The 26,544-nt window shown below is 34.8% G+C and overlaps 1 protein-coding gene across 4 annotated transcripts in view; it reads right to left on the minus strand.

Moving 5' to 3' along the window:
* The window catches only part of RALGAPA1 (Ral GTPase activating protein catalytic subunit alpha 1), a 204,245-nt gene that overhangs the window by 94,123 nt on the left and 83,578 nt on the right, over window positions 1-26,544 (minus strand). For 3 of the 4 annotated variants that reach the window (XM_061159178.1, XM_061159180.1, XM_061159179.1), the window contains 9 exons: window positions 13,699-15,243; window positions 11,846-11,970; window positions 10,719-10,935; window positions 9,260-9,436; window positions 7,387-7,539; window positions 4,378-4,571; window positions 4,041-4,139; window positions 3,136-3,291; window positions 1,665-1,793 (listed from right to left, as the gene is read on the minus strand). In XM_061159178.1, the coding sequence (XP_061015161.1) occupies window positions 1,665-1,793; window positions 3,136-3,291; window positions 4,041-4,139; window positions 4,378-4,571; window positions 7,387-7,539; window positions 9,260-9,436; window positions 10,719-10,935; window positions 11,846-11,970; window positions 13,699-15,243 (2,795 nt within the window). The remainder of the gene's footprint in view (window positions 1-1,664; window positions 1,794-3,135; window positions 3,292-4,040; window positions 4,140-4,377; window positions 4,572-7,386; window positions 7,540-9,259; window positions 9,437-10,718; window positions 10,936-11,845; window positions 11,971-13,698; window positions 15,244-26,544) is intronic. The other variant, XM_061159181.1, reaches the window with a different exon arrangement.

A 26,544-nucleotide genomic window follows, 5' to 3' on the forward strand; every position in this document is an offset into this window, starting at 1 on the left:
AATGTATGGCAAAAACCACTACAATATTGTAAAGTAATTAGCCTCCAACTAATAAAAATAAATGAAAAATAAATTATGCTTAGATTGGGGATGAAGGTAACGTTTCATCCTTTCTCTTTGGCTACATTAAGCCATTTCTTAAGTATCAGCACTGAATGTTTATTTTTCTTCTTCTGCCTTCTTTCATGCCCAAGAACCATCAACATCCACCTACTGATACAATGCTTTACTTAATTACTAAAATACCTACACACTGATGTATGTTTAAGCACGCCTAACAAAAACGCTAAAACAAATCTATTAGAAATATAAAACATCTTCTATACACATAAAACAAGAATCTATCTCCAAAAGGGTTTCCTTATGTTAATAAACGCTATAACAGAAGTGATGGAGTATTCTAATCTTCAACAAAATAACTCATTTCCATATTTAAAACATAATCTAGATTTACGGATACAAGGCCAGAGGCATAATGGAGCACGGTAGGCTCACACCACTATCTCAATTAAAAATCAATTTTACTACAAAAGTGAAAAAAAAAAAATCAATGACAGAGATTAGCTATGGGTTTTCTTTAAAGCTGAGCAATAAAATTGGGAATACTTGTTCAGGTATGTGGGGCATAATGGAAGGCACAACTGGAATGCAACTGTAATTAAGAAAGGTGACACCTAATCAAATTACTTTGTAATCTTTCTGTCTAGGGATGGGGGGATTAACAAAAGGAAGATGATATGTGCAGGATCTAAAATGAGGCTTACGCTATGGAGAACAGTGTGGAGATTTCTTAAAAAACTGGAAACAGAACTGCCATATGACCCAGCAATACCATTTCTGGGCATACACACTGAGGAAACCAGATCTGAAAGAGACACGTGCACCCCAATGTTCATCGCAGCACTGTTTATAATAGCCAGGACATGGAAGCAACCTAGATGCCCATCAGCAGACGAATGGATAAGGAAGCTGTGGTACACATACACCATGGAATATTACTCAGCCATTAAAAAGAATTCATTTGAATCAGTTCTAATGAGATGGATGAAACTGGAGCCTATTATACAGAGTGAAGTAAGCCAGAAAGATAAAGAACATTACAGCATACTAACACATATATATGGAACTTAGAAAGATGGTAATGATAACCCTATATGCAAAACAGAAAAAGAGACACAGATGTACAGAACAGACTTTTGAACTCTGTGGGAGAAGGTGAGGGTGGGATGTTTCGAGAGAACAGCATCGAAACATGTATATTATCTATAGTGGAACAAATCACCAGCCCAGGTTGGATGCATGAGACAAATGCTCGGGCCTGGTGCACTGGGAAGACCCAGAGGGACTGGGTAGAGAGGGAGGTGGGAGGGGGGATCGGGATGGGGAATACATGTAAATCCATGGCTGATTCATGTCAATGTAAGACAAAACCCACTACAATATTGTAAAGTAATTAGCCTCCAGCCAATAAAAATAAATGAAAAAAAATAATAAATAAAAAAAAATAAATAAATAGAGGCTTAATTCTAATTAAATTATATATTTTTCCTGAACATCAGCTTGTCATATTTTGTCAACAATAGCTCTTCCTTTGTTGCTTTGTTAGCTGCATCTTGGTTAACTGCTGTTTGTTACATCACGAAGGATAGGAAATAAAAACTTACATTGAGAAAAGCTGAAGAAGCCACTCTGCCAGCTGCTACGATAAAATCCATAATAAGCATTGTGGCACCAGGCAAGCCGAGTGAGAAAAACTGAGGAGAGCAGTGCTTGATGATGGTATTGACAATGTCCTTAGGGAGAAAGAGAAGAGGAGGAAAATCACAAATGCGCAATCTGGGCATCAGCTAATCAGTATCCTTAAATACACATAAGATACGAAATAATAAAACAAGTAATAACTATAGGTGCTTGCCTAATAGGAAAGACTAATTTTAATTCTTCATAATAATACATGCTTAGTACTGTATTTCGTCAAAGGAAAGTAAACTTAGAACACTTTTTTTTTTTTTAACTGACATCAACCCTGGAGAGTCAGAGGGCTCTTCACTTCATAGGGTTAAAAATCTAAGGCCCCTGTGTTGTCAAACTTAAGTGCAGAGTAGTTCCTCCTGCCTCCTACTTGCTTCCATGAGATCACTTTGAAGTCTGAAGCTGCATGACCTGCTATGTGGCAACTTGGAAAATTCTTTTTTAGAAAAACTGAAGCCCTTAGATGATAGACATCTAGCTTCAAAAATCTAGACTCAGGCATTCTTGAGGGAATATTCTTAACTTGGTTATTCATTCATTTTGCCTTTGGAATTTACCATGAAGATCAAGTGCACCAGGTTATATTACTCAATCCAATTTACCTTAAATGGAGCTCTTTATCCATAATTAAGAGTGTAAGGTAAAACACTAATTATTTCAAAGTAACACAAGAAGTTTTTTTTACTTTTCAGAAAGATATATCATCTTTGATATTAATTTAATGCTCCTTAAATGAACTGCAAGTGATATACGGAGTCTTAGAATAGGAAAAAAACTTCTGATCACTGCATGACTAGTTGAGCAAATTCTAAGTCTTAAGTGCCAGCTATGTGTGTGCTTCGTCACTCAATCATGTCCGACTCTTTGTGACCCCATGGACTGTAACCCGCCAGGCTCCTCTGTCCATGAGATTTCTCAGGCAAGTACGATGGGGTGGGTTGCCATTTCCTTCTCTAGGGAATCTTCTGACACAGGGATCAAATTCGCCATCTCCTGTGTCTCCTGCATTGCAGGTGGTTTCTTTACCCGTTGTGCTATCGGGGAAGCCCTAAGCACGTGCGTGTGTGCGCTTAGTCGTATATTAGGACATTAAAGGAAGATTCTCTCAATGTAAGCAAAGGATGGTTCTTCAAAAACAAACTAGTTGGTATAACACTAGAAGAAACATGCACTTAATAATCAAGTTAATCTCTCAACTACAATAGCTTGTTTTGAAGTCATTTTTCAGGATAAATGATGTTATAAATAGGAGAAATCAGTAAATAAATTACTCATATAAAGGAATGCTTTTTAATTCTACACCTTGAAAGTCAAGAGTTAAAACAGATTCAAGAATCAAAGATAAAGTCATAAAGCAATTTCTTAGAAAGTACATATATTTACCTGATCAATATGAAGTAATCCACAATGCATTATATTGTAGAAATGTGTTAGAAAATCTCTATTTGGAGAAACATCTTGTCTCCTTTTCATTGTATTACAAATAAGTTTATAGGCATGTAATTTACCTTGTTTATATTTATCAGTTAACATGGTTGCCTACAATTAAAAGATGTTGTTTCAATACGCAAAACCAAAAAAATACTCAAAACCAAATACTATTTGTTAAATACTGAAGCAACTGAATACAACAAGCAATATATTCGTTTTCATTTATTCCTCTGTTGGCTCATTTTCTTTACTGAACCAAATATCAGAATTACTAGAATTATCTTTATTACTAAAATGATACAATGTAGGTGTGAATAACTACACACTGTTTCACTTAGGGAAATGCACCACACATATCAAATAATACTTAAAAGAATCAGTTCCTTAAAAGTACACAGCATACTCTATAACAGAAAATTGAAGTTTACATTTCATTTAAATATAATAGCATAATTTTCTATATTCATTTTTATTTCAGTAATAAAATTGATGCATCCTAAATAATAATTTTGCTAGGCCCACTCCTCTCTATATAACCCCTAATGGCTAGTTAAAAACTAAGTGCTTTACAGGGAACTATATTCAATATCCTGTGATAAACTGTAATGGAACACTACATGAAAAAGAATGTGTCACACTCATAACTGAATCACTTTCCTACACAGCAGAAATTAACACAACATTGTAAATCAACTATACTTCAATGAAACAAATTTTTAAAAAGCAAAACAAAACATAAAACAAAATGAAGTGCTCTAGAAGACTACACAACAGTCTTTTCTCTCTCAAATGTTTGAGACTACATACTTATTTACTAAATGCAATTTTTAAGTTAATATTTTATATATTAAACTTACCTTAAAAAGCCAAGGTGTAAGAATTCTCAGTGGAGGAATCAAAACCGGTGGAGAAGGGGAGGTCAGGTTATCAGTTGAAATGCCAAGATTATCTCTAATCTGTAATTTTCAAATAAAACACAACAAATCTATGATATGAAAAGTGTTCTCTTTTCTGGCTTACCTTACCTTAAACCTGAGATCTGGTTCCTACCACCAACTATATATTCAATCATGGTTAAGTCATCAGTCTGTAGTAGGGGACTGGGGAGGGAATGTTATCTTAGGCTTTTTTTATACTTCGTAATACTTTTTATTTCTTTCCTTCTCCCTTTTTAGCTTTTGTTTATTTTTTTACCTTAGCTAGATTCTGCCAAAGTTCACAGAGGTAATCAAAAACTTGAGCATGTATTTCAGGATCCATAATAGCGTTGACATCTCCCAAAATACCCAGCATCCTTCGCCACATTACAGTAGCAACATCAGCATGCCATCCCGTAAGAGTGCCCCCTGCCATCACACTACAGCATTCAGACGGAAATTCACTGATTTCTACAGAAAAAAATTATACATAAGTGTCAGTAATTTTTCCAGAGAATTGATAAAAAAAATACATAGGAGTAAAATTAATAATCTTAAATATCTACAAAAGTGAATAAGAGAAATGTCAATATGCCTTAGTGTTATTTTGTCCTGGTAAGGTCAAAACCTCACTAGTTCATAATTCCTTATTATGACAATATGGGCTTCCCTCATAGCTCAGTTGGTAAAGAATCCACCTGCAATGCAGAAGACCCCGGTTCGATTCCTGGGTTGGGAAGATCTCCTGGAGAAGGTATAGGCTACCCACTCTAGTATTCCTGGGCTTCCCTTGTGGCTCAGTTGGCAGAGTCTGCCTGCAATGCGGGAGACCTGGGTTCGATCCCTGGGTTGTGAAGATCCCCTGGAGAAGGGAAAGGCTACCCACTCCAGTATTCTAGCCTGGGGAATTCCATGGACTGTTGACTGTACAGTCCATGGAATCGCAGAGAGTCGGACACGACTGAGCGACTTTCACTTTCACTTATTATGACAGTAATTACTTCTTCAATAGTGCTTCTATCTAGATTTACCTAAGGAGAAAATGACACAGATACAAGATGGAGAAACTTAAGTTTTGAAATAAAGATCTTATTTATAAGTATGTACTCTCTCTTCCATCTAATAGCTATTTCAAGTTACCTCATCAAATTTAACAGAAAATCTCAGGCTGAAGGCAAATCCTGTAGGAAACAAGTCTCCCCTAAGCTTGTTTCTTTGTAATTAAAACTTTCAAAGAATAATATTTCTGTTATTTCACAATTAAGTCAGGTCTAGCATCAAAAGGGATTATCACAATGGCATGAAAAAAAAACCATAATCTAAAATTTCCATAATTAAATTTTATTAATATTGGCATGATTATATATAAGACCTACAGGTAACCTAGGGTCCTAGTCTCATTTCTGTCACTAATTATGTGATATTGTATAAGTTATTCAATAATCTAAAACTACAGCTCATCTGTAGAATAGATGGTTTAGGTAGGTATCATTATAGACCTCCTCCAGATAAAAGAAGTCTTTATCCTATGCAACATATATAATGGAAAATGTAAAATCATTAGAAAGTCAGTGAAGGTTTTCCCTGCTTGATAATATCTCAATGTACTGATAATTTACAAAGTCATATGTAGTAGACATATATCCTTTACGCTTAATGTTTAACTTTTTTCTCTTTGCATGTAAAGTGTGCAGTAACTGATTATATTATTAAAAAGTTACTAAACACTCTTTCATAATAATAAAAACAGGCTTCCAGTGTAAATTCACTAAAATGAAATTTTTAAAAAACACTAGAGTTAATCATCACTGTTAACATCTTCTCTGTTCTATAGAAACTTCATAATACAGTGATAAATCAACTGATTTGTAACTACAAAGGATATAATTGGAACAACTGAGGATAACCGACTATAGACTAAAACTGTAGTAATAAATTAATGTTAAATATCCTGAATGTGGCCCTTATATTATGATTTTTCAGGAAGTGTATACTTATTCTTAGGACATAGTTGCTGAAGTGTTTAGAGGTAAAGAGTCTGATACTTGCTCTTACATGGCTCAGAAAAAAAGGGCAGGTGCAGTGGTGGTGGTGGTGGTGGGTGGGTGTGTGTGTTACGGTGGGGAGTGTGTGTGTGTTACGGTGGGGAGTGTGTGTGTGTTACGGTGGGGAGTGTGTGTGTGTGTGTGTGTGTACAGAGAAAGATACAGTGGTAAAATATTAACAACTGGTGACTTTATCTGAAGGATTTATGGGTATTCATCTTACTACTCTTCCAGCTTTTCTATCAGTTTGAAATTTTTTCCATATGTTGTGGGAAAAATTGAAAATAAAAATCAAAAAGCCAAAAGACTGCAGGCTAAGAGCAGGAAAGAAAAGGTCAGAAATAATCTATTGATACAAACCAGAAAATTAGGGCTATATAATTACAAGGTAATTGGGAATTAAGAGTTAGAGTACCTTAAAAAAAAAAAAAGCAGGGAGGTGAGGGAGTGGGGAAAGGAGGAAGCAGGGAGGTGAGGATGGGGAGAGGAGGAAGCAGGGAGGTGAGGATGGGGAGAGGAGGAAGCAGGGAGGTGAGGATGGGGAGAGGAGGAAGCAGGGAGGTGAGGATGGGGAGAGGAGGAAGCAGGGAGGTGAGGATGGGGAGAGGAGGAAGCAGGGAGGTGAGGATGGGGAGAGGAGGAAGCAGGGAGGTGAGGATGGGGAGAGGAGGAAGCAGGGAGGTGAGGATGGGGAGAGGAGGAAGCAGGGAGCGGGGGACTGGGGAGAGGGAGAAGTCACGTGGTTTTAAATTTCTTCCTTTGGCCAAAGAGTAAATTTCCTGCATCACCAATGAAAACTAGTATTTTATATTATTCATTATAACTATTTTATCAACTGTGTCCTTGGAAAAAGTTTTTAGCATATTTCCAAAATGATTTTTATCCTGATGCTTGTTACATCATACAGGGCACAGCAAAGATAACTTTTTATTAACTTCCAGTTTCTAAGGCTTCCCAGTCACTTTTAAACATTTGCTTAAGCATAAAAATACTTCATTTGGACTGCCTAGTTTATAATAATATATGAAATAACAAAAATCAGAATATAAATATCTTTAAGGGCAGGGAAAAAATGTTACAGCAATAAATTTCCCAAAGACAGAACAGTTCAAAAGACTTATAATAATACTTATATAACATATATAAAATACACAATCAAATTTAAGATGCATTATTCAAGATCTCCTGACACTAATGCTCCCAAAAGAAAAAATGGCAAAGATCTAATTTTAAAATATTGCCTAGGTCATCTGGTGTCTGAAGAACAGAGTGGTGGAGCTTCTCATCGAGCTGTAGATCCTTCTGTTCCATGTGATCTATATTCAGGGTGGAAGGAGAAGGTGTCTGTGACCTGGATCCCAGAGCTGAATGGACTGGAGAGGCACTTTCTGAACCTGTAAATATAAATTCATAAAATTACCATAAAGAGTATATTTAATACCCTCAATCTAAGATGTAATGCTTAAAAGCCCAATAAAACACAAACTGAAAATATCATAAGATAAAATAGATTATATACTGGATGAAGAGTTCAATAAAATCATGATACTGGACAAGATTCATATCTAGCAGTCTCATTCCATGTCTACCATGGGACTAGTGTGGAATGAGAACGGGACTTACCAGTTAACAGGGACCATCAGTGAAAGCAAGAATGTCTACTCCCATTCCCGGGTCAGCTACAGAAACTCTGGTACCCACTGCTACTTTACTGACTTCAGGCTTGACGATTCAGGAGAGACACTTCCTTATTGCTATATGCCACTACCATTGCTGGCTTCAACATTTTTCATTTAAAAGCATATTTTTGAGAGCCATCTGTGGTTTTGCAAATATAAGCATTTAATTTTTTTTAAATGGCTGAGGACAATTTCAATGAATACTGAATGAATGAATACATTAGAATTTGATCATTTATTTACTAGTTAATGGATATCTGGACTATTTTCAATTTAGCTACTATGAATAATGCTCTTATGAATGTTCACATATAAACAACTGAAATAAATACCTAGGGATGGTCATATAGTAAATGTATTGTTTAATTTTAAAAGCTACTACCATGATTTTGCATTGGCCATATCACTTTGCACTCCAATTAGTAATGTATGGTATTTCCAGTTGCTTCACATTCTCTTCAACACTGGTATTGTCAGGGGTTTTTTTTAACTTGAGCTGATTTATTATATGTATAGCGGTATCTTATGGATTTTATTTATATTCCCTGATTACTAGTAATGTTGAGTATCTTCTCATCTAAATCTATGTTTCAGGACAACTACAGTAAAAGGTGTTATTGTAAAACAATAACTTTTTCTAGTATTTCTCTTTCAGTAGTAATTTAAATTCTCCAACAATCAAACTGTGGATCCAACCTAACTGGCTCTTGTCTCCCACTCAGCCTTCATTCTGCAATGGGCAGATATTGCACCTATCATCCATCAAAAGGGCATCAAACTACAGTGGGAATCAGAGTAAATTTGGATAAGACAGTGGAACTCTTGAATATGAGTCACAGGCTGCTCAGGCTTCCTATGGTCACTGTACTGCTCTGGGAATAAAGTGACACCTTTCAGGACTCAATTTCTTGGACCCCACGTGTCACATGATTGTCAGGTTTAACCACACATAGAAAGTTGTTGAAATTCATAATTGACTGTATAAATACAGAGTATTAGTAAAAACAGTTTCTTTTTGGTGGTGTGGTTTATCTTTTCAATAATATTTTACCAAAGAAATCTACAAAAATTTAGGCTAACTCTGAAAATCAATGAAGGAGATAAAGTGCAGTGCCCCTTAACATTATTCGGTATTTATTTAAAAACTGCTGCAGGAAATGCTCTGGTGCAAATATCTATAAAATTTTGCATATGATATTAGGAGTTCATAGAGTTCCCTAAAGCTTATCCATGTGGACTCCAGGTCAAGCAACTCTTATAATGATGTTTTTTCTTTTTTTTCTCTCTCCATTGTTACATAAAGATGAGTGGGGAAAAAAATAACACTTAAATAGTAATAAGTAATAAATAAAATCTATCAAATAAAAGCCTGCAAAAGTTCTTTGGTGGCTTAAAAAAATGCATTTAAGGAATACATTCCCTTGAGTAACTTTACCAGTAACCGTTGCAACTTCAGTACAGAAAGCTTGTTGATTAAGACTGCTCGTTTCCGAGTCGATGTGTAGAGTGGTTAGACTAGCCACCTCTTGCTCTTCGGCACTCTGATAATGGCCAGAACCTGAATCCATGTCAGCAGAGGATGCATTCCCAGTATCAGCTCCAAAACCAAAATCTACAGGAAGAAGACATGCTAGTGAACAGATGTTCTGATTACAAAACAAAAATATTTACCAAAGAGACGGAGCTACTTTATCAAAATAATTAAATATAAACACCCCCCCCTAAATCTCCTTCATATTTACATACCATTCAGGCAAGTGTAAACAATGTTAACACTTTGAAGTTTATAATTAGAAATAAATTTTTAAAGATCTTCAGAGCCTATTATTAACAAAAATAATGATAAAAGGACAGAAACACATATCATCACTATTCTTATCCATGTTTTCTGATAGATGGAAATAAAGCTAACTGCTTTTCAAGTTTCACAATCTCTGAAAGAGATATGTAACATAAAAATGGCACATATGTGGTAAAAGTAATTTTTCTCTTAAAACTCATTTCCAGTCCAAGATTAGAGTAGTATATAATCCACGAGGGCAAGAAATACAATTCTCCAATGAATCTCCCAGCTCTTCATAAACTTACTTCCCAAGATTTTGACTCTCTTCTTTTAAATGTCGGTATCCTTCACTGACTGCCAAGTGTAATACAGAATTATAGCAGAAAAGCTATGCGGTAGTAATACAGCACCAGGTAACATCACTGATGTCACTTTAACGTGACACGATTATTCAAGGAAGATTGTGGGTAATGGAACATTGACTGTAACTGTACTGAACATACTGAAGCCCTGCCCGTAACTAGATGTTAAGTGTTAGTCACTCAGTCGTGTCTGACTCTTTGCGACCCCAGGGACTAGAGCCCAGCTGCCTCCTCTGTGCAAGGGATTCTCCAGGCAAAAATACTAGAGTGGGTAGCCATTCCCTCCTCCAGATCTTCTTGACCCAGGGATCGAACCCAGATCTCCTGCATTGCAGACAGATTTTCTACTGTCTGAGACACCAGGCAAGCCCCCATGACTAGATAGTGGTCCCTTAAAATGACCGCATGAACAGTCCCTCTCATAAGCATGACAGTTCCTTATTCTAACACCAAGTCCATCCTAATTTTTTTCTCTTCTATGTTTGTGGTCTTAAGATACCATTTGTTTTATGAAAGAAAAGTGTTTTTTTTTTTTTTTTTTTAATGCCTTTAGTTGGCAAAACAAAGTAGTCTCAACTTGAAGTGATCCCCGAAATCCTTACAAAGTTTCACTGAAAATGAAATCAAAATACATATATAGGAACCAACATTAGAGAGGAAGGTGATGGTTATATAGTTCATAAGTCAGTCGCAAACAGAAAACAAGTTAACAAAAAACCATATTGCTCAAGCAGTAAAAAGATACTTGCTGTCAAATTTTCGGCCATCATATTGGAAAGCGCTGAAAGAATCCGAATGACTATCTGAGCTGATAAGATCACTGCTCCCTGCACTGGCAGGAGAAGTCCATTCTGAGGGTACACCTGGGTCATCAATAGGACGCATTTGGTTTTGCTTATTCAGAATATCAGGGAGGTCTTTGGGAATTTCGAGGCTACCTGGACTACTTCCTCTTCGTGTCATAGTCTAAAAATTCAAGAAAAATTTTACCATTAAAAAATTTGCTTTTAGTTCTCATTAAGCATCTGAAATCTTTAATTTCCAAGATAATCATCACAATAAGTACTGAAATTTAGCCCATGGGGGCGGGGGGTGGGGACACCAACTGAAGAGTCTACGTAACTGTATGGAGTCAGAGCCTGAAGCACTGTTGGTCTGCCTAAATCAAAGAGTCAAATATCATATGATGCTGGGCCTGAGACTCTGAAGACCTAAAAGGATCCATCAAGTGAATATTAAGTTAAGAAATTCAAATGGAAAAAAAAGAGGCCAATGGAAGAGGAAATTCCCTGGTGGTCCAGTGGTTAGGACTTCAGGTTTCCACTGCACGGGGCCTGGATTCCATCTATGGTTGGCGAACTAAGATCCTGCAAGCTGTGTGGTACAGCCAAAATAAAGAAAAATTTAAGAAGAAAGGAAAATGTAATGGAGCTGCAGACTTTCTCTGAAGACAGTGGAAATCCAAGTGAAATAGCTTTCTTTTTTAAAAAAGCAACTCCACATATGTTTATCTATATAATTTCACATATATTTATATTTAAAATTGTGGGAATTGGGCCAGAAGACCTCTACTGTTATCTTTCCTGCTGATGGCTGGCAGCAGGCATCAGAGCACCCTAAGAGCAAAGATGAAAAACAAAGAGCTAGGAAGGTAGTGGCTTATAATGCAGTAGCTGAGCAACCATGTATACCAGTCTTTCACTCTGCTAATAAATTTAAAAATCTTAATTTTAAAAAAAGCCCTAAATTTGGGGTGACGGCTGATTGGAATAAAATTTTTCACATGTGTACCACACACATATATATGTAAAAGGTATGTATTTTTTTAGTTTCTCTACCCTCCTCTCTAAAAACAAATAAATAAAATAACACTTACTGAGGCATTACCACTTCGAAGTCGTTCTGCTATAAACTCATCCATCAGATCAGGAACATTAGCATTGCTGCTGCCAATATCACTATTAAGAGGAGGCAGTTTTGTGCTCATGTCCTCTTTATTGACTAAAAACAAATAAATAACTATATATAGTGAGTAAAGACTTAACTACATTTCCTAAATTTAAAACAAACAAAAACAGCCACAACAAATTACCTATGCCATATCAATTATTTGCCAAACATGCATCTAAGAGTAATTTTTCTCCTTTTAGATTTAATTTTAAGAATTAGTAAATTGATATTTACTTTATTTAACTAAGCAGATGTTAGTCAATCTTCAGTACAACCTTAAACAGCAAGAAAGCTTATAGATAAGCACTAGTTGGGAGTTAGGTTAATATTGTCTATAAAGAAACTGGTATATTTTTCTTTCTTCCTGTCTCTATGCTTCTATTTGGAGCCTTAATAATTTAGAAATCCATCTTCCCCAAAGAATATTTACAAGGAATAGATCCCCTGAATTTTAAGTTAAGATATTAATACGTTTAAATTCTATGATCTTGACACAATGTTGTTTCTATTCACTACAAAATCTAATTTTATTGTTTGAAAAAAAAAAGATTTTCACAAAACTTTTTCTGTTTAAAAAAAAATAGTTACTTTGAATTTTTTAAGACTATATTGTGATTTACATTAATATAGACATTTTAAAACTTGGGAAACTGACAGAAAGTAAGATATCTACTTATTTCATTATTATGCCATTGAAAAGGGGATTTCTCCACAACCAAAGGAAATCAACACTGTTAATATTCCTAATGAACTTCAGAGCATTTCAGGTTAGGAAAATATACTGGTCAGGAACTCACTGTGAAATACCATTATCTTTATACTACTTGGCCAGGCTTTGCTAAGCTGTCAAATACTGCCCTCAAGTGGCATTAATGGCTCAGTGCAAGATGCAGCGTTCTGTTAATCATGCTAACAAAACCAGGTTAAACAAATAAAATCAAAACCTACCTTACTGCTGAAAGTTAATTTTCTATAACTGTACAGTTATTTTAAATTTGAATCAAGATAAAACAGTTACCATAATCTTGCTTTCTGTAATCTGTCCATAGAGGTTCCATATCTAAATCATGATTGGCTATCATGAAACCTTTATGCACATCTAAAATCTCAGAAAAAAGAAAGTAATGATAAGTGTTTTAAAGATATGACTTGCATTCTATACAAATGAATGCAAAACTAAAAAGCCTACAGCTTATTTGGAAATGGAGTACATGAAAGTAACGAAGCCCACTTTGAGGTTTAAGAAATAAGTTCCTCTTCAACAATTAACTAAAAATGTTGGTTTTCATTGTAGGACCCTGATTTCCATTACATTATGTCAAAATAATTTTCTACATTAAGAAATTAAATAAGTCAGCAGGAAAAATAAATGAAACCAATTATATAGAGCTGGGATCCTTTTAAATGTAAACTTGGGGGAGCAAGGGAGAAAGTATTCCAACTCCTCAGTAATCTTAATTTCAAGTTCATGTAGTAAACACTAAAAACATTTGATTTAGATAGTCTTTGGAAGGTCATTAAATTTTCCTGTATCCCCTCTTCTCTATCTTGTTCAGCAGCAAAGAGGTTTAACTAAATGCTTTATAAGGGAAATTAGTAATTTAAATAAACACTTTATGCTGGGAAAAATACAGCTGGGGAAAGGCGCATGCATAACCAAACAGAGAGAAAGCAGTGACCATCCCAAAGCTTTTTGATTGCTTAGAGCTTGCTTCAGTTGCATTAAGCCAAACTGGTGCTGTCTTCTCCTTTTGCGCTCTGCACACTGTTAGTGCTCACCTGCAGCTTTCCTTCCAAAATAGCCCATTACATGACTGTACAGATCCCTCAGTGGAGCCTCTGGTGGCATTCTGTTCTGCCTCTGTGGGGAAACATTTGCCTTCGGCTTCGAAAGAGCATGGACAACAGTTTTATAAACGCCACCCAGGGAGCCCTGCTGTAGTCCTGCCTCATGACTTGATGACTTAATAGTACTACGACTACCTAACTGATTAGTTGAGGTTCCTTCTTTTTGTAATATGGCGGTGGGAATCTCTGTTGTTTCCTTAATTGTTTCACTGCTTGCTGATGCTGCACTAATTGTATCTAGTGGCCTGTACACACCAGGCTTTACTAGCTCTGCAGCACTGTTGGAGCTGGTGTGGGGGTTGCTGATGTTGCTATTACTACCACCACTAAAGCCACTGAGCTTTCGTAGTCTCATCTTCCATGGAGCCTCTTTGTTTTCCAGAGGATTATAAAACTGGACTGACTCAGTAGAAGGTCTAAAAGTAACATGAACACTATTTCGCTTTTTAGTAGCAATTTTCATGATTTTGGCTCTGTGAGTTACTGTTTCAGACAAGCTCCTTTTAGTTGGAGAAAGCTTGCTAGTGCTTGTAACATGAGGCATTCTACGGTTAACAGGTGCTTTTAGTGTCGTTTTCTTGGCATGCAAAACATGTGGGGCAGTGATTTTTTCATTAATTTGCACACCCTTAACCTTTTCAGCTAGTGTTATATCTATACAGGCATCTAATTCTGTGGCTGTTTGTCTGTACAGATGTTTTCTCTTTTCTTTATCACAAGGGCTACCTAAACTAGGTTCCGATGACTGTTTATCATTGTTTAGTTGTTTACATTTTTCAGAAGTTTTTGCTTTCATAAAGCTGTCTAACTGGTTGGGTGCACTAATATTTGTGAAGACAGTGGAGTTTGGTTCTTTTTGAAACTGTATGTTTTCAGGAGTTCCAACAAAAGAGGTGGTATTTTCTGATTTACTTTCCTGGTCTATGTACTCTAATTTATCTAAGGATGATCTTTCATCCTTATTTACTGCAAAAGAGATCACCTCCTGCAAAGCTGCATCTTTTTCTAACTCGTTTTTACTGTGACTTTCTTGGGTTTCCTTAAAATATTCTTTCAGGGAGGAAAGAAGATCATCATCTCCTTCAAGGTCAATGTACTGGATTTGTTCGAAAGCTGAATCTGCAAGTTCTACTGGATCTATTAAGTGACAGAGATGGTCATATATGCTATCACCAACTTCCAGAGAAGACTCTCTACTATGAGTGTCAGTGATGTGGCTCTCAGTGGATCTAGTTATTGAAGAAGCCTCTGTGGAACTCTGCAAGCTCGGTGCGTGACGGGATGAACTGTCAATGACAGGAACTGCACCTTTGGCTCGTTCAACAGTGAATGGTTCCAAGATGTCAGAAGTGCTGCTACTTCGAGGCAATGGCTGCTCCTCACTCAAAGCACCAAAAACTTCATTTCCAGTGTCTTCACTTTGCGAAAAATGTCTGACTCTGGTTGGACGAGGAAGTATTTGAGCATCATCAATATCTATTAAAAAAAATAGAAAAGAAAAAGAAAAATTATAGAGTAGAAACTATACAAACACAGAAAAAAAGTATTAATTTCAACCATTTTCTAAGCATATGCTTAAAAATAAAAATTTTTTGAGTTTTTTTTTTTGTAAGCTCAACGAAAGAAAATCTACAAATTTGTTTTTAAATAATGATGGGCACAAGCCAATATAGCATGTAGTATAAATGAATTAGAAAACTATCAGAATACATTTTAAAATGTTAACATGCATAGGACAGTGAGGTGATGAAACATTTGGAAGTGCAGTTAAAGATAGAGCTGTGCCAATAAATCAAGCAATTCAAACTTGCTATTCAATTTTTCCTAATAAAGTTTCAGGTAGAAAAAAGTAGCTCTTAACACAAAAAAGCTGATCTTAGTATCCCACTACAGAAACTCACAGGGTCTCATAAATTCCTGTTTCCTTCCTTATCAAGCAAAAAATATCACCTTTTCTTCAAATTTTGCTTATCTATTTGATCACTTATTACACAAGAAAATCTCCATCCTCTTCCTAAAGTTCTCTTTGTCAGGAAACTAGTTATCTGTTCTACTGAGGTATTTTACTTTATTTTATTATACTATTAAAATCTATTTACCCCTACCCTGCAAAATCTATTCACCCTATCAAATAAAATCAATACACTGCTAAAAAAATGTGCTTTTTCATTTCTGACACAAACAGCATTAATCTACTAGGAAGAAATCTCCTCTGCCAAACACTGGCCCATTCCACTAGGTAACCATTGAACCCTAAAAAATGCACCTACAGCTTCTTACATTTCTTTTAAAAATTACAGATTTGAGAGTCAAAATGGACATTATAGATTATTTAACTCTCCTACTGAACAAGCTGAGTCCTAAAGAGAGGAAACTACTCTCTCAAGTTTGAGAAGCAGGCTTAGTGTTCCATGTCATTACATTGTTTTTAGTGCCTGAAGTGCTAAGTATATGACAAGTCTTCAAAAATATATACAAACTTGAAAATCACAATATGAAATACTATTTAATTGTAGAGATATATACAAATTAAAACTTTTACTACTGATAAAATGTCATGTCTACAAAAACATCTTGGCATTTTACTGAAAGACAGAAAAATACCAAAAAATATCATGAAAAAGGGACAAAGAGTCAAAAGTCAAAAAATCTGATATTGGTATTCATTAGGCTTGTAATGCATAGATTAAAAGTAACAGAACTATAAGTGATGAAAATGAGATTTAGATCCAGAGAGAACAGTTACTTGTCCAAGATCACAGATATATTCACTGAAATGGTGCAAGATCTAAAACTTTGGTTTTCTTACTCCAGACTCTGAGAAGCAAGTTTTCTCATTTATAAGATGGGGACAGTAATTCAAAATATTCTCAGGATCTATGTGAGGGATGAAGAGAAGCTGGTACCTCTGCTGTTTCACTGATATCACTTTCTTTGTATGAGGTCCAAAAGGAGCCACCTTACACTAAGTTCAAATCAAGAGCAGTTTGTGATATACTAAAATCGCACTATATTCCTGAAGATATACACTGAGACTCCCAATACACATCAAATATAAACTATCTCCTAAAGTTGAAACAACTCTTTATCATTAAGTTGAGAATACTTTTAAAAAATGTTAGCTTTCTTCTTCATACACTTCACTTACAAATTCTTCTAAATGAAAAACAAAGCATTTCCGCAGAAACTTTATGCATATATTGTATTACTGTAGTAGATAAGTAATGCATATTTGTGCATCTTGACAAATGCTAAGTATTTCTGGTTTGTGTCCCATAATAGGTCATAAGAATCTCTGCCAAGAGATTATATTCACCATGCACTCCAGTTTCTTCCCACAAAATATTCTAAAAGGACTCATCAAGGAATACAGATTATATGACTTTTCTATAAAAATTATTAAGAATTTTATAGTTGGAATTATTTTTTTAGCTGAAAATTTAAAATCAAGATATTAAAATCTTATTAAAATCTAATGCTGAGACTAGAAAATGTATGAACTTCAGGAAAAAAGCTGAACATTAGTTTTAATGTTTAGTTTCCTTTATTGATAATCTCATACTTTTTCCATTCTAAAGAAACCAATCAAGATTACTGTGAAGTTCTGTTTTTAGGCATTTCCTCCAAAATCCAGTCTTCATGTTGCATGTTAGGAAATTTAGCCATTATTTCAGCTTGTATTTTCCCTAAACTTTTGTTAGTACATATGAATATCTAAAAAACTTTCAAGTCTAAGAGGGCAAGGGCTTTGAAGACAATGAAAATATTTTTCTAACAATAATGTACTATTAATAAATCTAAGTTTCAACAAAAAAGCTTTCTGAAAGTTTTAAGTTTTAAATACAGTTCTTACCCGGGCATGTAACACTAATACTACTTGGATAAAATCAAAGAAGAAAGTAACTGCCGAGAGGAAATCAAAATCAGCACTTGAAATTAAGCAAAACTGACTCTAACAAGGCTTTAAGTTTAAAGAAATAACCCTGAACCTTACTGAAGATAATGTCTAAATGACAGCTCAATCATACACAGCTGTCCTGTATTCGTTGGGGACTGGTGTCCAGAAGGCCCCATGGAAACTAAAATCCACAGATGCTCAAGTTTCTTATATAAAATGGCCAAGTACAATAAATACAGTTGGCTCTCCAAACCAACAGGTTTACTTGTATTCAACCAACCTTGGATAAGAAGGACCGACTGTACAGTCCTTCCTACATGCACTGTTCTAAGCATCTTACATATATTAACTCATTTAATCCTCACAATAGCCTCATTAATTAGGTGTGTTATCCCCATTTTACACATGAAGAAACTGTAAGACTTGCCTGAGGATACACAGCTAGGAGGTGGAGAGCTGGGATTTGAAGGAAGGCAAAAATTAGTCCATGTTCTTATCTCCTGAATAATATATATTATGTATTCATGAAATAATTAAAAATTACTATTAATAAATGATAAATCAGCACAGTAATTTATCTCTATAAAGCTAAGAATCTTAGGAATCAAAACTTAGGTCAACTACAAGTATTAGTAAATTATACAGAAAAACACAATGGATAAACTTTGTATTAGATTGCTGAAAATAAGGGTAGTAACAGGTTAAAACAGACATGGCCTTTAAAACTATTTAATTACGCTGCTTACATTTTACCTTGAACAAGTGTCTAATTAAATTAGTTCAATCTAAAGAATCACTAACCAATGACTGAACAAAACAAGAAAAAAGTTTTTTAATAAACTTAAAAAAATAAGTGAACATTGAAAAAATGCTTCCTATAGAGCCTAAAAAGTACTTGAAATGTCAAGTTTCATCTCTAGATTTGCTTAATGATGTTTTACCATTAAAGTGTTGGAAATCATCTCTGGATTAAAATGTAGTTTTTTCTGAATGTTGTGTTTCAAAAAAAGTTTTCTTTGATATTTTGAAAAGATAAGCTGTAAATCCAAGTGTAATATTAGCTTGTAACATGTAACCAAAAAAAAAAAAACAAAACTCTTTTCACTGAATTTACCATTTTTCAGGATTTTCTTTTTTTATATTAACATGACCATATCTACACTGTCTGAAACAGCTCTTGTCACATAGTAGGGGCTCAATAAATACTGGTAGAAGGGAAGCATATCTTTTATATTAAAAACTAGTAGCTGCTAACTAGTAAAATATCAAGCTAGTTTCTCAAGGGGAAAAACTTAATTTATAATACTAAGACACTACTGGAAAATTTTAATAATTTCTAAAACGAGGTACAGAAAAAAGTACCCAAATCCCTTTTACCAAAGCTAAATTCTATTCCCAGTTAATCACAAACAACAGCTATGAGTGGCAATATTTTTATAGCTTTTGAGTTCATAAAATCATTTATATTAATACATGTAGAAACTGATGTTATTTAGAGGCTCGAGGTTTCTTTTGGAATTACCTGAAGGAAAAGACAATGTCCTTTATGTAATTAAAAAAGTGTTTTTTTTTTTTTTTTTTGCCTATTTGGGCTATAATGAAAATGTACCTTCAAGGTAAGTTAAGAATTATTATTAGTAGAGGCTAGCAAAAACTCTACATCTTTTTAAGACTAGATGTTCACTTTGTAGGTAATTCAAAGCAGTATCCACATCATTCAATCATATGGAAAGACTGAAAAGCAATAAACCAAGCTAAAATAATTAATTTTAGACTACTAAAAGTTAAAATACTAAACTATCATCTACTCTTACCCTTTTAATGTTGTTTCCTTGACTCAAATTCTGGGAATAGATAAATTACCAATATATTTTTTATAAGAAAATTATACAGATTTAGTATTTGTTTGCAAACATGTTAAATAATACCGTGTTTAAGTTAGCTTCAAATTTTTCTTGAGATGTACTTTTAAAAGAATTAACACAAATTATTTCAGTGAAAAAAATTCTAATTTAGAATTACACTAGAATCTGCTGGTGTTCTAGGTGCAAAAATTGTAGAAAATTACTATCACATATTGGTGAGAAAGAATGAATTCCTTGATTGTGCAAAGAAGTGCCTACTTGTTTGATTAGATAGGAAATTCTTCTCCTGATTAGGCAGATCTTAGGAACAAGACGGGGCATGAGACATACCATCTTCTTTCTCCTGATACTCAGAAAATAAAAGTTGAAAGATCAAAAACATTTTGCTCTACAGTGCTCAATTCAAATAATGAAGTACTGCTAATAACCTTAGCAGTCTATGTAACATGGCTTAGACAGCCTGGAATTAACAGCATCAAATGTGGCAAACAAATAAGCAGTTTTGAGAACTAACTGGGAAGAAAGTGGGCCTGTAAACAATTTCAGACTGAGACAGTACTTGATTAGAAAATAGTAACAACAGTTGCAAAAGTCAATTGTCTACCATGCTTATGTTCTTTTACATGCCTTCTATCATGAAAGTATTATTTTTGGCAGTGAAAGCTAATTTACTTAAGAAAAATTATTGAGATTTCTGACTTCTCTTTGTTTTTTCAGGAAAATAAAGACTGCTAGACTGGGCTACCATATATGTAAAAGTACAATCTGGTGATATAGGAGACACGACACGGAAAATGTGTCTGCCCAGACACCAGCACTAACTGCAGAGCTTTAAAAAATAAAGATCTCCTGCAACCCCCAGGATATTATATCAAAACCAGAGACAGACACAAGTCTGGGAGGAAACATTTGTTCAACATCAGATGAGTTTGATGTTGAGAACTCATGTCACTGACTATGTCAATGGCCTTGAAATAGTTCCCGGAGCTTAAGAAAAACTCTCCAAGGATATTCAGCGACTCAATTAGTTTAGTCTATCTATATAAAGTTATATCACATAGAATCACATTTACAACAATGTAGACTGAATGGTCATCTAACCCAGAATACTGGAGGAGAAAAAAGGGCAAGATAACAATAGGGTACACTGAAAACTGACAGTTCATTCTTAGAAAGAAATCATAGTATGTTAAAACAAATATAAAAGAATTAAAAGGAGTGTCTTTTTGCCATGTAAGTATTCAAGAGTATCAGGTAAATATTTTTCTGGAAAATTATACTTCTAACCAAAAGCTAGAGTGATTATCTATGGGTAGTTTCATTGTCTTAATGGTGAAGCAGTTATAGAAACCTCAACTTCTGTTCTTAAGATGATGCACCCAGGAATTATTTATTATGAGCTCAACTAAGCCTGCTTACATCAGGGGGAGAGATTAAACTATGAAAAACATAGTTCACGTTCCTTTTTAGCTTTCACTTATGTACCTCCTCTTGGGAAAAACGTCTGACCTTACCAGGATTAGGGATGGTGGAAGGGACCTTCATGAACTTGAAATAACATTATTAATAAAAATGCACCTTCTCTCACATAAGCCTACACAGTTTATGAGGAACTAAAAGGGTACAAAGATAGGTTGTTAAAAAATAAAAATCAGTAACCTCACCAAAAGTCACAATATGAGAGAAACACTCCTAAGAAAACGATAGGAAAGCACCCACGGATGCACAAGTAACTTTAAGCCAGCACATTTTGCATAATGAGTACAGCGGACTCTTGAACAGGGCTCTGAGCTGTGCTGCTGCTTAGTCACTAAGCTGTATCCAACTCTTTTGCAACCCCATGGACTATAGTCTGTCAGGCTCCTCTGTCCATGGGATTTCCCAGGCAAGATTACTGGAGGGGGTTGCCATTTCCTTCTACAGGGGATCTTCCCAACCCAGAGATTGAACCTGCCTCTCCTGCATTGGCAGGTGGGTTCTTTACCACTGAGCCACCAGAGAAGCCCTTAAGTTGTGTGGGTCCATTTATTTGTGGGTTTTTACAAATAAATAAATATGTACTACAGGACTACACTATGTGTAGATCAAATATGCCCATGTGAAATCACAGAAGTGGAGGGCTCATTGTAAAGTTACATATACATGGATTTTGGATAATGTGCATGGATTTTGGATAATGTGGAAGGACAGCAACCCTCACCCTTGCATTGCTCAAGTACCAAATGTATACTAAAAACAAACTTGCTTCTGTCTAAAAGACAAGGCACTATAAGATTTTAGTCATACAGAAAAAAATTTTTAAAGAAAAAACTAAGCTAAGGTGGTAGAAATGACAGTGTGTGTGTGTGTGTGTGTGTGTGTGTGTGTGTGTGTGAGAGAGAGAGAGAGAGAGAGAGAGAGACTGACTTGAAAGCGTCTCTAGGAAATTTTGGGAGTAATGGAAATATTCTACATTTTCTTTGGGAGGAAAGATGATGATCGGTGTACAATTCTCAAATCTAACTGAAATGAACCTAGGAACTATGCATTTTATTATGCTAATTATGCCTTATTAAAGAGGAGATCATCCCAATATTGTAGATAAAGGACCCGAGGCAGAAGTGGAAAGCTGACCACTTTCTGAGCAAAGATTCTGAGGCTCCTTAGAAATTGGGGCTTCACAGAATGGTTTTGTTATTTGGTTTAAAAATTAGTTATTAGAATTCTATACACTACCATAATCTTATACAAAGATGTATTCCAAAGCAAATTTTCATTTATATACTTGATTCCCCTAGCTTAAATTTCATTACTACAGACGGTGGAGAATGCATTATTTAATATTTACCATATATTCAGACAAATGATGACATTATACAAGAAATTATAAATATACATTACTACTTCACCTGACTACCTGAGAAGAAAAAAAATCAGACATGAACAGAAAAAAAACCCCCAGCCATTTACAACCCCAAGTATTGGTCATTGGCACAGCACTAAACTTAGCACTTCCAGAATGAACTGCAAGGATAGCATTAGAGTTCAAATAACTCAAAATGTTGATTTCTCAACCACTTTCCCAATTTCCCACACCTCCCCCAAAGAAATTAACTTTGAAGAGTTTATTTGATTAAGCAAAATTTGAAAGCAGAAGGATTAAAAAGTGAAAAAGGTGGTGCAGAAATTAGCAGAGGTGGCACTACCTGAAAGCTCATCAGAAAGGGGAGTGAGAACAATATCAGGCAAGAAGGGTTTGGAAGTATGGATCAGAACAGGAGCACTTTTAGCACTGCGTATATAGGCCGATGGCAGAGCACATTCACCAATGGATCGGCTTCTCATGGCTTTAAAAAAGGAAAAGAAAGAAGTGGGGAAGGAAAAAAGAAGAGTGACTATAATGAAAGGCTTGTGTCATAGAAAAAGCAGCAACAGAGAAAACTAAAAGATACAAAGGAAGGAAATCTTAAATTAAAACATTTCAGCACGGCAAATACTGGCAAGCTGTAAGAAATCAGAGAACACACATGACATTTCAAATGTAAATTCTTTGTGTAAAGCAGGAAAATGGTTTGTTTTTCATTATTAGCAATTACAGTGGTGTAGCATTAAAAACAGCATACACTTTAACTAGCACTATGTTCTCAAAACTAAAGACTGAAGAGTTCGTTGAACAGAAACACTGGAAAGAACCCAGACCAACAGTTTCAAGAGATTTTGGGTACCATATTTGGGCATTTTTCTGAGCCACTCTTTTTAATGAAGCTGAATTCCAAGAGCAAATTCCTACTTTCATACTTTTCCCTAATAAAGTTTCAAAGTTACTCACAGGTCTTTTTTAGAGAATTGTATGTAATTTATAATCTAAAGGATTGAATCTCATGGTTAGTATCTGTTCCTGATAGAAGAAGAATGTTTAATTAAATCAGTATCTCTTATTTAAAGATAACAGTACCTAAATTTTAAATTTTTAAGTAAAAATATTTATAGAAAATAGCATTTGGAATCAGCATGAAGAATCAAGTTATTGAGAAAAATAAGTCTGTGTTTATTCAAATCTTAACTATATTACATAAAAACTTATATATTACATAAAAACTTAAAAGATTAAATTAAAAATTTTTTTCATTTGTATTTAATTGTATTTGGTATTTTCTTAAAAGAAAAGTAACCAGTTTGCAAAATTAAAGGCAAATTTTGACACACTTAGAAATAAGTAATAGTCAAGTTTTTAACTCAAGTACTTTTTAACATTTAGAGATTCTTGAATAAATGAAGGTATGAAGATTTTAAAAGAAACAATATTGCATAAAATCCAGTGTAATGGTGACATTAATAATACATATACACATATATATTTGAATGTTACCATCATTTCAAAAATATTAGGTTTTCCTGATTATTAGAAACAGCTGGTTCCCCAATGCCTAAATCCCTAAATCCCTTAAGTGTATCAGGGCCTTTGCAATCCAACCACAATATCCACTGAAACTTCATCTCCTCCCTACTGTTATTCCATGCTACTGCCATACAGAATTTTATACCATTTCTTGAAAATTCCATGCTCTTTCACAACATGGCCTTATGGGTTCATAATATACTTGGTCTTCTTTTCTTCTTGACACTCCTTCATATATAAAATGTCACCTCATCTGTGAAGTTTTAAGACTTCCGCACATAATTAATTTACTAGCAATACAGCAGTTACCAAAACAAACAAGAATTCCTCTTTTTCACAAAGCTTATGATCTATTTTGAGTGGACTGTACGTTTTATAGGCCTACCCGTTTTGCAAAGGCAAAAACTGTATCTTCTTATCTTTATATCTCCAGTGTCTGGCACATATGAGCTCAACAAATCTTTACTGACTGAGAACCTATATTTGGATAGCACAGCAAAATCATTTGAAAAAAACTAAAGTGTTCATTGTGAACATACAGAAAACAAAAAAAATTACTAACCAAAAACTAGATGTATGCAATAGAGTTTATCATTGGAAAAGAATAATCTAAGAGTCCCTATTCCCCAAATTTATTAATGTTGGAAAAATAACGGATTCTTTAAGAGTAGCTTTTCTATAAGTTTATGTGTAGCAAAATGTGGAAGGTTGGAATATGTTAAGAAAAGGCAACAATGTGCCTTCAGTGTATGACTTCCCAAGTAGTATACTAAAGGTTAAGTGTATTTTAAAATGGGAACCATATACAAAATGAAAAGAGTCTGACCCTAATCATGTTTTTCTGCTGGCTTCCTCTCCCTCTTGTGAAAGTGGCCAACTATTTTATGATCCAATTTGAAATAAAAGTTATGTTGACTTCAAGATATTCATTCCTTAAAACTTGTTAGAACAAAGATATAAACACAAAGGTAAAACCTAAAGTGCTGCTTATCAACACAAAAGGTAAAATACCATCTACAGTGATAATCAGATGTGATTAAAAAGATATATTTTAGAACCAAATTGAATCAAATTCTCGATTCCCCAGATGAATTCCAAGCTTTCTTGATATTTTCCCCGTTGGGTTAGGTAATTCCTTGGAAATAACAATTCCTTCTTTTCTACCACCAACTTGAAGCAAGAGCTTGGGCATTTCCCTTGGAACTTTCCCCATAATCACTATGATGTAAGTTTGTGTGCTATGATCCTGAATGAATTCTTCAAAAAGACACCCCTCCATCTGTTACTATCTTTATGTTTACCTGGAAATCTGTTAAGTGCCTCAAAGATGTGCAATCTACACTATAGAAAATAACTCACAATGAATTAGCTACGGGGATTTGGGGGGATTTACTAATTTAAAGCTTATTATCACAGAATCTCTGTAAAGCCACTGAAACTGGCCCAACTTCAATGAATTACCCTACAATGATCTCTTAAGTGTTCAAGTGAAAGGAAGTGTCACACATCTCTCACTTTAAATCAAATGCTATCAATAGAAATGATTAAGTTTAGTGAGGAAGACATGTAAACAGTCAATATAGGCCAAGAGCTAGACTGCTTGCTCCCAACTGTCAAATTGTAAATACAAACGAAAAATTCTTGGAGAAAATTAAGACTGCAGAGACAAATGATAAGAGAGCAACACAGTCTAATTGCTGGTAAAGAGAAAGTTATTTGGAAATATCAAACCAGCCACAACATTCCTTTAAGCGAAATCCTAATCCAGAGTAAGGCCCTAACTCGCTTTAATTCTAAGAAGGCTGAGAGAGGTGAAGATGCTGCAGAAGTTTGAAGCTAGCAGAGTTGATTCATGAGATGTAAGGAAAGAAGCCACCTTCATAGCATAAAAGTACATAGGAAGCAGCAAGTGGTGAAGCAGAAGCTGCAGTAAGCTATCCAGAAGATCTAACTAAAATCATTAACAAAGGTAGCTACATCATACAAAAGACTTTCAATGTGGACATAACAGCTTCTACTGGAAGAAGCCATCAAGGACTTTCATAATTAGAGAAGTTACTGTCTGGCTTCTAAGCTTCAAAGCATAGTGTTATTAACAAAAGTCTATAGTTTACATTAGGGATCACTCTTTGTGCTGTACATTCTACAGGCTTCTAACAAATGTATAACATGCATACAGAATCATAGTATCATACAGAATAGTTTCACTGCTCTATTTAAACCCTCTGTGCTCCACCTATTCCTCCCTCCTCGTGGCCCTGCTTTCCACTCCTTGGCAATCAGCAGTCTTTTTATTGTCTCTTCAGTTTTCCCTTCTTCAGAATATCATATAGTTGCAATCGCTGTATATGTAACATTTTCAGATTGGTTTCTTTCACTTAGCAATAGCATTCGGAGCTCTTCCATATTTTTTTCATGTCCTGATAGCTCACTGTACCTTTTCAAAGAATAATATTCCACTGTATAGATGTACCATAGTTTGTTAAATTATTCACTTATTTAAGAAAACTTGGTTGATTCCAAGTTTTGGCATAAGTTCCAAGTTTATGAATAAAGCTGCTACGGATATTTGCATGCCAATGTTTGTGTGGACATATGTTTCCAACTTACCTGGATAAATGCCAAAGGTGGTCTGA

Source organism: Dama dama, chromosome 13, assembly GCF_033118175.1.
Source record: "Dama dama isolate Ldn47 chromosome 13, ASM3311817v1, whole genome shotgun sequence".
Taxonomy (NCBI): Eukaryota; Metazoa; Chordata; class Mammalia; order Artiodactyla; family Cervidae; genus Dama; species Dama dama.